The 13,695-nt window shown below is 43.7% G+C and overlaps 1 protein-coding gene across 1 annotated transcript in view; it reads left to right on the top strand.

The window, feature by feature from the left end:
• The window catches only part of LOC119656053 (sodium- and chloride-dependent glycine transporter 1), a 193,504-nt gene that overhangs the window by 129,684 nt on the left and 50,125 nt on the right, over positions 1–13,695 (top strand). The window contains exon 4 of the mRNA XM_038062318.1: positions 9,361–9,639. Within this exon, the coding sequence (XP_037918246.1) occupies positions 9,361–9,639 (279 nt within the window). The remainder of the gene's footprint in view (positions 1–9,360; positions 9,640–13,695) is intronic.

Genomic DNA, 13,695 nt, shown 5'->3' with positions numbered 1-13,695 from the left:
ACTGGCAACGTGGTATTATCTGTCTCATCAGTATCTCATCTCTCTACATAAAAAGGGAGATATCACACAGTGCAGCAATTATAGAGGTATCATGTTGCCCAGAACATCATTGGCCCATACCGAAGAGGCTTCACTCCAGGCAAATCAGTAACAGATCAGATTTTCTCTCTGTGGCAAGCGATGGAAAAACTGTTGGAATATGGACAACAGTTGCACCATCTATTCATCGAATTTAAAGCCGCCAATGATAGCATAGCCAGGGTAAAACTGTACACGACCATGAGAGACTTCGGTATACCGACGAAATTAATAAAACTGACTAAACTGACCCTGACCAATGTCTGAGGCCAGAAAAAAGCAGCAGGATCACTCTCAAGACCATTCGACATCAACAACGGTCTACGAGAAGGGGATGCCCTATCATGCGTCCTCTTTAACCTGGCCCTCGAGAAAGTGATCCATGATGCTGATGTAAATGCAAGAGGTACGATCCTCTTTAAGTCCACCCAACTACTGGCCTATGCTGACGATATCGATATCATGGGAAGAACCGCCCGAGACGTACAAACTGACTTCATCCAGATCGAGCAGGCGGCAATCGAGGCGAGATCTTCAGCTGCACAACAATGAAGGCAAGACAAAATATATGGTGGCAACGTCAGCATCGAAGACGAACCAACCAACAACATCAAACCGCACTGGTCAAACAGGAAGAATAAGGATAGGAGAATAGAACTTTGAGACCGTTGACAATTTCTCCTATCTATGGTCGAAAATCACAACCGATAACAGCTACGATGATGAAATCCGCGCACGGTTGTTGTCAGCCAAAAGAGCCTATTTCAGCTTACAAAAATTGTTCCGCTCGAAACGTCTCACCATAGGGTCAAAGCGCTTACTGTACAAGACTATGATCTTGCCAGTCGTCATGTATTCCTCGGAAACTTGGGTTCCTAACAATAAAAATTGCGAACTACAGGGATGGCATGCCAAAAGAGTAACGTCCTCCAGCCGTTGCTTGGTGGTTTTAAACGCTTGCATGGTTTCTGGAGACCACAAAACCCCCCGCGAATCTTGGTCTTAGGATTAGACCGGAAGGCGTTAAGTAATCCGTGGTGGTGAGCGGCTTTGGGAAGGAAACCACGGTAGAAGTTTACCATGCCCAAGAACTATCTAAGGTCTTTGACCGTCTTTGGCAGCGGAAAGCTTGCGATCGCTTGCATCTTGTCTGGGTCGCGTTGAATACCATCAGGGGTGATGGACTGGCCTAGAAATTTCACCTACTGCTGGAGAAATTTGCTTTTGTTAGCGTTGAGAATTAGGACATTAGGCCAAATGCTCGGAATCGTTGGAAGATACGAACAGAACGTCATCCAAGTAGAAGAAACAGAAGTCCAAGTTTCGTAGTGCAGAGTGGATGAATCTCAGGAAGGTTTCCGTCGCATTGCACAGGCAAAAAGTCATCTGTCTTTGGAATATATTCGGGAGCTACAGGGAGTTTATGGTAGGCCTTGATGAGATCCAAGGTCGAAAGAGAGAGTTTTCCAAATAATGCGCGAAGTTTGGGATAAGTGGAATGGGGTACCGATCAGGAATCCTCTGATTATTCAGGTGTCTATAATCTCCACAAGGTCGCCATTCAAAATTGGGATTGGGGACCAAATGGAATGGAGGTGGCCAACTGCTGCTGGAAGGTCTGTATATACTCTGCTTAATTAACTGTTCAAACTCTTTCTGCACAACACCTTGTGGTGCTGGAATGCTTAACTGGCTGAGAGAGACTACATTAGTAGTAGTAATATTGCGATATTTTTGGAGGAGTGCGCAAACGCGTGGATTGGCAACGTTCTCAAAAATGATAGAAAGAGTATTGTTGTTCGAGCAGCTTCAAATCAGGGAAGCCTGACAACGAATGAAAGGTTGTAGGGTCTATCAGTGATCTAAGCTGCATATCTACCAGCAGCTCATAGTGACACAAGAAGTCTGCGCCTAAATGGGGACACTGATGTTAGCCACAATGAAGCGCCACGAAAGGGTCAAAAGCAAGCCAAGACTCACAGCTACTTACCTGTAGCGGAAGTTGCGATGGATGTGGAGTTTGCTACCGCTAATTTTAGCTGCTGCGTTTGTATCCACCAGATAATTGCCCCTACTATGGGTCATACATTGCAAGACAACGTGTTGCTGCACTTCGGGTAGACGTCATCGCTCCCTCCAGCGGGCCCAGTTTTTTAATGCCGCGACAAGAGTGCATGGGCTGGTACATTTCGTGGCTTAATCCACAAACCTACGGTAGTGCCAACACACGCCGGAGTTGGATGTGGACCGCTGCGCGGTTACCCGGACGCCCATTTCTCGAGGCGGCCATTGAACGAGTTCGCGACCACTCTCTCGAACGCAAAGCATTCACCGCCGGAGTCAGTATGGCCACATTGGTCATAAGTGCGGTCAATTGTCCTTGCAGTTCCGTCACGTCGGCAATCTCACAAGACACCTCCGCGACCACGGGGGTCACGTGTATCTGGCTGGGTGTGCGATCGCCAAGCGTTAGTTTCGTCAGCAAGTGATTCAGCTTGGCTTCCTCGCTGACCCACAGCTCTTGATGAGCTGGTTCTTTAGCCAGGCGTAGGAACACTCGCTCAGCACGTTGGCGAAGAGTGCGACAGATTCCTCCCCTAGACCGACCAACGGGTGGTTGAATTTAGTGCCGTCCGCCGTGATGCTCGCCAGTGCAAATTGCGGAACTATGCATCCGGGTTCAGCGCCAACCGCAAGAACGGTTAGGTCAGCGGAAGGCCCCGCGCATCTTTTCTCTCGCGTGACATAATCAGCGCAGCAACACCAGGGGAAACTTGAAAGACAACGGACAAGAAAAACGTAGACCGCCTTTGCACCGAGAAAAGAAAGAGGCAGTGCCGACTCTTGCGGCTTGACGTGTTCCACTTTTAGTAACACAACAGTAACAGGAAAGGAAAATTAAATTTAAAGTGAAATCATGCTTAAACTGATTCTGCTTCTTTCGAGAATGTTCGGTTGATCCTGGCATCCTGGCAGTCGTCGACAGAGCTCTCCGGCTGGTGCCATCTGCTAGGGTTCGAACTGCTACTGTTTTCCGATCGCACTAAGGACTTTTCTCTCAGCTTATTCTATTTTATTCATAACAATAATCGTCCTTCAATATAAGGGGAAGCTCGCTACAATGTCTCACATTTCCAATCCGGGCGAGTAAATAAATAATTATTCATTCGTTCAAAGTATCTTATTACATAAATTTTAGTTAAAACGATAAATATTGCAGATAAATATTTCAATATATTGAACCAACAGACAAAAATGATAACTTCTTCCAATGATTTTCGGTTTCCTAATCAATTATTTTTTAAAAATTTCTGAAATGTCAAAATGGGCAGGCCAGGCCTATTTCGCACGATTACTCTGTGTGAAATAGTCCCGGTCTTTCTAACCGCCGGACGCGCTCTCTCCGGGCTCCCGGTATCGCTCAGCTACATTCTTTCTCAAACAACTATTGAGTAAATCATCGTCGGCCAATTTCTCAAAAACAGGTTTAATATACTCCTAACACACCTCAGTGCTTTTCGCGGAAAGCGAATTGGTGAGGTGGTAGTAGATTTTGATCCACAATGATTTGCTCCAATCTTTTAAAAAGAAGCCTTTTAAATAGCTTTAAATAGGTAGTAGCGATATTGGTCGATACGATTCGACTCTATTTGGCTTCTTCCCTGGTTTGGGGACCATTATAACTTCAGCCACTTTCCGTTGTCGCGGGGCGTATTTTAATCTGAATGGAGTGCCGGATAAGCAAAAAGAAGTGGACAACTGGTGATAGTAATCGGGTGTAAGGACCTAGACGAGGTTTCATCACGGCAGCAAAAATGTGTTTGTTAAGGGAATAATTTAACCATAGAAGAATAGAAAAGAGTGCACTAGACAGGACGAGGCTGACATATTATTAATAATAATGTTGTCAAGGGCCGTCGAAATGCACCCTAAAAGAACTATTGTAACCTCTACTGATTATAGTATGCTTGTAAACTATAGTATGTCATTTAAATCTACAACCGACAGAAACCTTATTATGTTCCCTGCTTCAAAATGTTTCAACCTGGAATCTGGTTCCTCAACCTACTTTGAGCAAGTGCCGGAGACTATTCTAGAATTGTGTGGAGAATTCATCACTCTCATCGTGAGTATTCCCACTGTGATCCGGAGGCTCTTCTTGTTGAAGTTTAAACAACCTTTCAAGCGCTTAGCTTCTCACTCCCATGAACGCCCTGCATTGTTCCATTTCTGATACGTTCGTCCAGTAAGCTTTGGATGCAGCCCCACGTAACCATTGGCCGTACTATTACATTGTATATTCAATGTAGCATTTCCAAGGTGTATCTCCACTATTTGCCTGCTATGGACTACCAAGTTATCAGAACCTTTATGACTTTCCAAGATATGTTTTCAAAATGCGCGTTCGAGAAAATTTTTTTATTTGGTATGATTCCCAAATATTTGACCTCTGTTACCCGTTTCACCTCCATGCCATGGTATCTAATGGCTCTTACAGATCAAGCGTATGTTTCCTAGTGTATACGACCAATATAGTACGGTCTTGGCTGGATTTATGCGCAACCCCACCTTCCTGTACCAGTTACTAGTGATTCGCAGTCCGGTTTGGCGTCTGCCACATATGGTATCCTCATAGTTCCCTACTGAATAAAAAATATCATCAGTGTAACCCTGGCCCTGTATACCAGTGCTATTTAACTCTCCTAGGAGTTCATCAGCTACCATGCTCCATATTAATGGTAATAAGACCCCACCTTGTGGGCAACCTAGATGAGTGTTCATAGAATTTGTACCTGCCGGTACTTCTATTTGCCTACTCTCTAATATTTCGCCCATGAAGAACGCCACTCCCTCGAAAATTAGGGCATCTCGTTTCTCTGTGTATAAGTGTTATCGAACGCTTCTTCGATGTCCAAACACTCACACAGTGCTATTTGCTTTGTTTCTATGGCATCCCGTATTACATTCGCCACATAATACAGGACAATTTCGGTTGGCCGTCTTGCCTGGTAAGCGTATGTAGGGGATTACGCTTTAGAACGTTAGTTCGAATATACATAGTTGTCTATAACTTTCTCCACCGTTATAAGTACGAAGATGTTGGTCTGAAAGATTTAGGGTATTAACTATCTTTTTTAACCACTTTCAGAATAAAGACTACTCTTGTCTGTCTCCAAGTCCTTGGTGTATATCCTAAGGCAATGCTGCCCCTTATCACTCTTAGGAGAGATCCTAAGATGATTTCAAGGCCTCTTTGGAGTAGTGTTGGGAAAATTTCACCTGCGCCAACGGTTCTTTAAACAAACAGAAGATGTTGCCTTGTCTTTGGTTATAGCTTTATTTAGTCTGGATGCTTCTGTGGTTTGTTCCTTTTCTAGAATTTCCTTAAGCTCTCTCGTTTTGCTTCCCTGATTGCGTTGTTATACATCGTCAATGCTCTTTTGTACTTTTGCTGGTCCACAGTTTGATTCGCGAATGTTGGTGTGTTCCCTACGTTATGTATTTCCAACGTATAATTGAAAATGAATTCCAGAACATCCACCCTTTCGATCAATGCTGCTGCTTCTCCGGAGCTCATGGTGGGCGTTGGCATCGCAACTCAGAAGAAGTGGTAGTGCTTTTCTCTTATTGAACTTAGCCACTCCAACCACGTATTCCGGTGAGAACCTCTCGAGTTCTTTCCCACAAAGAAAGACACATGTATCTTAAATTTCTTTTCAAAATGATGCAAGCTTTTGGTTTTTCACAAACGGAATCATAAATTATCTGTATTCTTCCTCCTTGCAAACACCGAATCTGCCCCCGATGTACCTGCGGCTCTTGAGTCAGAACTATTAGAATTTTATCGTTGGAGTTTGCCCTAGCAATTACTGCAAATGCAGGTTTTGCATGGTGGAGGTTTCTCTGCATTATTTTAGTGCTACCCATCGGCAACGTCAGTGCTGGGAGCTATTATACAATATCGAAGATTTGTCTTTTTCCTCCGACATGGCTTTTCGCTGTCAAACTTGAGCCCTAGAAGATCTATTTCAAGGTGCAAGGTGTAATTGATGAGGTAGTTGAGACGTTTATTTTCCTAAAGGGATCCGATGTCTACTCCGATTCCTCCTTGCTCCTAAAAACTCTCCATGACAGTGTGTAGAGATTTATGTTTTGAGTGCTGAAGAAGTGCAGAAACTCGCTGCGGCTTTGAAGATAGGCCACCACCATATATGCCCCTGGTATATCATTTCAACCGCGTGCCGACAGTTCCCTTCCATTCTGGTAGTTGGGGTCCTGAGCCAGCTTTACCAGTATGCGACCTGGAAGATAGCGTATGTCGTTGAACACGAGCCACTTACTCCATCCCCCACATATCTCCATGAAATGAGGTCTTCAATTATTTCCTGCTCCTCACGTGTCAGTATTTGCTCCGATAATGATTCCGGCAATATGACGGCATTAGCGTAGCCATTGATCCGTCTCTTGAGTTCCGCCTTCACCATTCACTGCCCCGAGATTTCCCCTTTCTCTGGTACTACCTTTACTCCTTCCTGCCCTTTGAGCGGGGACCTTTGTTGGTTGCGATCTTTGCAGTAGGCCAATGTTGACCTTAACTTCACTGCTTGACTTCTCAACTTCTCTCTTCTTGGGTATAGTCACTTGTCGCAGTTACCGCTTGATGGGCCAGTTTGTATGATTCGGAATCGCACTTGTTTGTTGTTTTTAATATTTTTCTTTATTGGAACCCACGAGTATGGCGGCTAGGAGGTCCGCCGTGCCATAGCTCCCGCCATGTCTGGTAAGGTCAGACGTACTCATTGAGGCGACGAAGTATCAATGAGGCTCTGTTCAATACAGTTAGTTAACCCCTACTGCAAACTACCCAATGGGCACGGTTCGCATGACACCCTGGACTGTGGAACGTTTTTTCGACTCCTCGTTCGAAATTCGTGGCGTTTTGTTAATAGTAGGGTCACTTCATGCAGGTTGAAATAGACCTGGTGGACGAAAAGACTGAGGCGGTCCTTATTACTAATCAAACAATACTGTCAAAATCCGGATTGATAATCACGAGGTCGTTTCAAAATCGATCGTTAGATACCCAAGGCTAATGATCGATGCCAAATAGAGCTTCAAAGGACAGTTGGAGTATGCGCGAGAAAAGGCAGCAAACTAGCCTTTGGTTTCTAGCAAGGATAATGTCTAATATCGGAGGGTCAAAATATAGTCGCAGTCGACTTATCGCAGAGGTGGTAGAAATCCATTTTGCTAAACGCGGCTCCTCTCTGAGCGGGGGCACTGGGCAACGCGATGAACCGGAGAAGAGTGAGGGTACGCACGACATATAGGACAATATCGGGTGAGGAAGGGTATGTCGTTGTGGGAATGATTCCCTTGGATCTTCTAGCGAATGAGGCGTATTGTCTATACCAAAGAAGGAGGATGAATCCCGCTGAAGTAACTGGAGATTTCCGGAAAGCCACTAGGAAGGAACTGTACAGGAGATGGCAAAAACGGTTAGACAATTTCAGAAAAGGCCGCTGGAAGCTGGTGTCCGATATTGAATTATAGGTCGAGCGAAACATGCAGAACGGATTTACCATCTAACCCAGTTCTTTACAGAGCACAGTGGTAACAGGAAAACTTTGGATCGCTTCGGGTTCCACGAGCCCCCGATTGCCCTGAATGCACCGCTGCACCCGAGGAACCAGAGCATGTTATGTTCCGTTTTAAGAGATTTACGGAAGAAAGAGATTAGAATAAGAAAAATAACTGTGATGCAAGACAGGTTGTAGGAACTGGATCGAACCCGGAAATCGCAATGGATGCGTGATTTAATCGTGCTAGTACAGATCAGAGCCTAACCTGCGAAGCAATACAGCAAGACATCGCGGTGGCATCGCTAAGGGTGGAATAGTGAGGATGATTGTAGTGAGGGGGAATACCACACCCTGCGGCACTGGTACCGGACTGGTAATAGAACACCATGTAAATGAAAAAATCCACTTTATTATTGAAATCTTTCAACGTTTTCTCCCGGCGCGATACCAATAAAATTTTGCAAAATTAGCACATAATATGTAATTTGCGAAGTTAATCATGGGCCATTTATGGCCATACCTGAGCCAATTTTGCCCATGCTTTACTGCCTGCTCAGCCATTACAAGACAATCACATGAAATACCACGAGCTACGAAAAAGTAGTACCGTCCTGGGTCCATTTATTTTTACATAAAAAAACACAAAACGTTTTAATCTGGAGCGATGTGCCTCTTACTATTTATTATTTTTCGCCCATTTCACCTTTCAAACTTACTCCTCTGAAAGAGATAGACCTAAAGAAGTAGAATCAATTCGATTGCATATTCATTTAGACCATTGCCCGGATTTGAACCCAGGTCATACTATTTGAGAGACGGACGCGCATGATCACAACTCGGCCACAATATGATGTGAACAGTGTTGTAGCTGAGAGATAACTACAACATTTAGTGCTGATCGCGATGTTGCCTGTATGATTCTGTCCTCATAACAAGCCACCTGAAATCACAATGGCTTTAACTTCGGAAAATCCTCTCCCAACAGTGGAATGATTCACGTTCAAGGAGTCCACAATTATAGTGCCTTGCGCACCTTCGATATGGAGAAGCATTTTATAGTCAATATTTGCCCCTGGACAACGGTCGAAGGTCATAACATCTAAGCCCCTCCTCATTCGAAGTTCTGGTAAGTTGGCAATGGAGTACCCTCTAAGCTTACAATTATCCGGCTCACGGTTTCTATCCCTTTACGTCATCTTATACGACAATTCTTAATACCTCACTTAGAGGAAAGTCACTACCTCGGGGGGGTATTGTTTACATAAAATGAAAGTATCTACTTAATAACCACACGTGGGATTCCTGACACCTACTCGCAGTGGCTCGGTCGTCCAAACCGATTTGTTATTGGTTAGCATGTTTGTCAGGTCTAAGCAAGTGCTGAAGGACTATGTATGTTTTTTTTCTCTTTCTGAAAATGTCCTTGTCCATCGTTTGAATAATGATTATTTGTGCTATCAAGATATGTTTGTTACATAGAAATCTTTCTGAAGTTAGTCGTTTGGAAGGCCGCTGCTATGTTATGGGTCCATAGCCTGCTAGGATTCTAGCCTAAATAGAAGTTAGCGCTGACCATAACAGTTAATTCTATATAAATTCGGCGTATCGACTAAGTGACAACTCCCAGTTTTGCCTACCTTTTCTCATCACGTAGATTCTCAAAGCGTTCTCTCTAATTTCAATAAAATTTTCATTTCAGGAGCCTTTCTGATCCCATTCACCATCATGCTGATAATCGCTGGCCTTCCCTTGATGTTTATGGAGCTTTCTTTTGGACAATATGCCGCATTGGGTCCAGTTGCAGTGTATCGACGTTTTTGCCCACTTATGAGAGGATTAGGCTATGGGATGATAATTGTTTCAGCAATTGTTATGCTTTATTATAATTTAATCATAGCGTGGACGATTTTCTACATGTACGCCTCCTTTACATCGGAATTGCCCTGGCAAAATTGCGAAAAGGAATGGAGTACAGCACGTGAGTATCATTTGTCAGTTTGTCACGTCATCCATAAAAGTCAATTATTATAAGCAAAATTTCCAAAATGGATATTTTTGAATTCCCAATTTTTTCACTTACAATAAGTTCGTAGGGCGTATTTATTAAATATGTCAGACAATTTATTTTAATGTGATACTATCCTATATTCCTATGATATCTTACGAACAGTAAGTTTACGGACATTATATAATATTATCACCAAACTTCCGAATATCATATTGTCTCTTATATTCTATATGACAGCATTTATTAATCTAAGATAAACTAGAGTAGGATTCTAGTCAATTTGAAAAAAAAACAGAAAGAAAGATAACTAACGGTTTTGCCCAGAGCAGAAGCAACTCGTTAGACGCTACCCCAGCTTTGCCCTGGGAGCAGCGTGACCGAAAGTGGCAACAGATGGAAATCGCTTCTTTTTATATAATCGCAAACACGATATAGGTCACGTGGGGAATTACTTAAAAAACTCAAACCGCCAGTCGTTCGCTGATATGCCGATCACAAAGAACACCAGTTGTGGAACACCACTTCATCCAGGTTGCGTTAATGCGTGAACCAATTTCATTACGCAATTCTTCATTGGCTGATAGCATCGACCCGAGATATTTAAATCGCTCAGTTCTGGGCAGCTCACCACCACTAACAGAATCCAAGGCTTTGTGTAAAACGAAACCTTATTAAAATCAGTGTATTATCTCTTTGTCTGTCGATTCTTCTTTTTATAGAGGTGGAAAGTATCGAAGGCACAGGGAATTTACCTCACTAAAACCACATCTCCTCACCCGAGAGAGATTATCTGTAAACATTATATCGAGGTGCGACTTGAAGTCTTACCGGCTTACTTTTTCAGTGAGAATTGTTCCCTCCCTGCCGCTTTTTCGGAAGCGCCTAACCTAACCTCTTCTTGCAATTCGAGCATTTGCGGAATGAGTGTTTCCATCTGTAAGGGTCTCCTCAAGAAAAGCTCAAGCAATCCCCTCTTACTAGCAAATCTCGGGCAGGCGAAGAGTATGTGTTCCGGGCCCTCGTGTTCGTTTAGACATTCAGAGCAGAAAGGAGAATCGTCATATCCGATGTAAATACCTGCGGTGTCCATCATGCACGCCCAGCCAGAAACTGAGCCAAGTGATAGTGAACATCTGCATGGCTGCGCATAGCATAGCGCAAAGCTGGGTATTTGGAATCAGTCTGTGCGTTCACCTTCTTTTGTGAGAATTATCCCAGCGTTCCTGCCTCACCCTGATTGTACGAAGTAACTATTGCTATCGTCGATCTTCGGCATTGTAGCCACCGCGTGTTTTCTAGTTGTATAATTTTCAATGGGCATCATTCCCGCGAAAACGAAAGCGGCTTCGCCCGACGTTGTTCGGAATGTGCTAGCAACTCTTAACGGACTCGGACGATATACTGAAGATAATTTTCTACTATACGCCTGAACATTGAGAGCTTTTGTCCAAACTGGTGCTGGGCACACCAAAATGGATGACCACACTCTGGCTAGCAACAGTTTCCTCGGTGACTTGTGTGTTCAAATATTATATATGGCATTCCTGTTAATGTAGCTACAACTTTCCCTGCTTTCTATTCCGCGTAGCTCAAGTGTTCCTTCAAAGTTAATTAATGACCCAGCATAACACCGAGGTATTTTATGAAAGGCTTGGACTCTAACCCCCTCAATCCCCTCATTTCATCTTATCAAAAGTCTGATCTGGATACATAGTCTTGACGTCGTCTTTAGCACCAGGCACAACCAACTCACAACCCTTCTCGGATCGGCTAAGGATCCAATCGATCAAATGGCTAAGTTTGCAGCATACGAAATTTCCTGTGCTGATTGCAGGAAAGTATTCTAGGGAACAATTAAAGGAAGCAGAATTAGCTTGAAAAGGAGTGCGTCAGTTTTCAGATCAAAGGTAGCGGGAGCATAGCGTCATAAATAAACACAGGGTTTCCAGGGAGAATGTAAATTTGGTGAACTACATAAGCAATATACGTGGTTGCAAGGCTAAAAATTCACCAAACACCGAAGAATGAACAGGCATCAAGGCAAGTCATTGCGTACTCCAAACTCTTTATCCCCATTGCTGACTGTCTGTCTTTTCACCCACATGATCATCAAGGTTACCTGCAATGATGATATATTTATCAGCCCATTGTTGATCGGCCTGACCGCTGTCTCACATACCCAGACAACACCTTTCGGATGTTTGTCTACTACGACAGTTTATACCTACAATTGCTTCCTATGCCATTTTGACCACTGTGTTGATAACATCCACCGTTGATCGGCCAGCGCAAAAATCGTTCTGTTATGGGGATATGCCTCTCCTTTCCTCTACAATTGGGAACAGCCTCCTTAATATAATGTGCTCAAAAAGGTTTCCCATATTGTCTAGTAAACAAATAGGACGATACGACGATGACTCACCAAGTGGTTTGCCATTTTTTGCTCACAGGACATTGCAGCATCTTCCTTTTCAACTGAATCGGGAGAATATCCTCTTTCAAACAGGCATTGAAAGCAGAAATGAACCACTCCCGTTTTGTCTTCATCGTCACCTTCAAAGCCACGTTTGGCATTCCGTCCAGACCGGGTGTTTTTTGAGCAGCTACTTTTTCGCAGGTAATGATAGGCTCAACCTCTGTTATACACGAGACAGCTTTTGGGGATGCTCTCTTTTGGTTGCAATAGTACGTTTGCTTTGCTGTAGAAATAGGGTGGCCACCCTTCGCAACAAAATTTGACCTCCGGGGCCCTGCTTCCTTTCAACTTAGCCATTACTGCTCTATGGAATCCTTCCCACGGAATGCTGTCGGCCTCTTCGCAGCATTGCTGCCTAAATATACAAACCTTCTGACGTCCTAAATGTTCTGTCCACTAATGCAAATCGGAAGAGAGTGACGCCCAGTCAGATTGAGAAGAGAGATTTTGTTTGATGTCATCAGCATAGATGAAATGTCTGAGGGAAGATGACATCGTCCGTTGAACACCTCCCCCATCTCCTGCTTTGGCATGTAATGTATGTATATGAACATATTATATCAGAATATACAATTTAGAATCTTACTGACATTCGAAGTTTTAGAATTTACATTTAAGCGACAACTTTGACCTACTATAACTTTGTTAGTGATAGTGCGATTTTCACCAAACTTGGTAGGAAAAGGCTTTATATTATATACTATGTTTCGTGATGAATCTAAGGGGGTCTTCCAGTCAAATACTAAAAATTACATTAATATTACTGTTCTAACCCTTTTGGTCCGGATAGCCCAGTGGTTAGAGCACTAGGATGTCGTATGGGAGATTGCGGTTCAAATCTCACTGGTGGCAGTGGAATTCGTATAGTAATTTGGCGTTGGATACTAGCCGACTTAGCTGTGAATGAGTATCTGAGTCAAATCAGGGTAATAATCTCGGGCGAGCGCAATGTTGACCGCATTACCTCCTACAGGATACTGTAATCTTGTAGTGCGCCGTTGCGATCTTGAATGAAGTGCTCTAACACACTTCCAGGCATTGATCCAATATGGATTGTTGCGCCAACGACTATTTCCGAACTTTCAAAATCTGGGCGGATGCCGAATTTTACCTAATACTAGCACTAAGTGCCAAGTATTTAGGCTCGGACGATCCTACCTACTTCAAAACTAAAGGGGCGCTGGTGGTACGTTAATGGGAGAATCCGTCGAGAACTCCCCGCAACATCGAGCACGTATGCAGAATGGTGTACTTCTGCATGGTTTGAACCAAACTGTGCGAAAGTTCCAGGACATCAAGGGAAGTCATGAGGGAATTAGGTACAATACCTGCAGCTGACAATATTATGAGAACTACAACCATCAGCTCGAGACGCCAAATTTCTTTGATTTCCCGAGCCAATGGCTCATAGTTCACTTTCTTCTCAACGTATTTCCGTTCAATGTTGCTATTATGGGGCAGAACTTGCCGGTCCCAATACATGCTGTAAGCAGAACTATCAAGTATTACTTGCGGCTCATATCGGTAAACCGGACATGTTCCCGTGATCA

Source organism: Hermetia illucens, chromosome 4 (assembly GCF_905115235.1).
Source record: "Hermetia illucens chromosome 4, iHerIll2.2.curated.20191125, whole genome shotgun sequence".
Classification (NCBI taxonomy): domain Eukaryota; kingdom Metazoa; phylum Arthropoda; class Insecta; order Diptera; family Stratiomyidae; genus Hermetia; species Hermetia illucens.
Note: the sequence above shows the minus strand (reverse complement) of the source record. Positions and strands in the feature narration are given on the sequence as shown.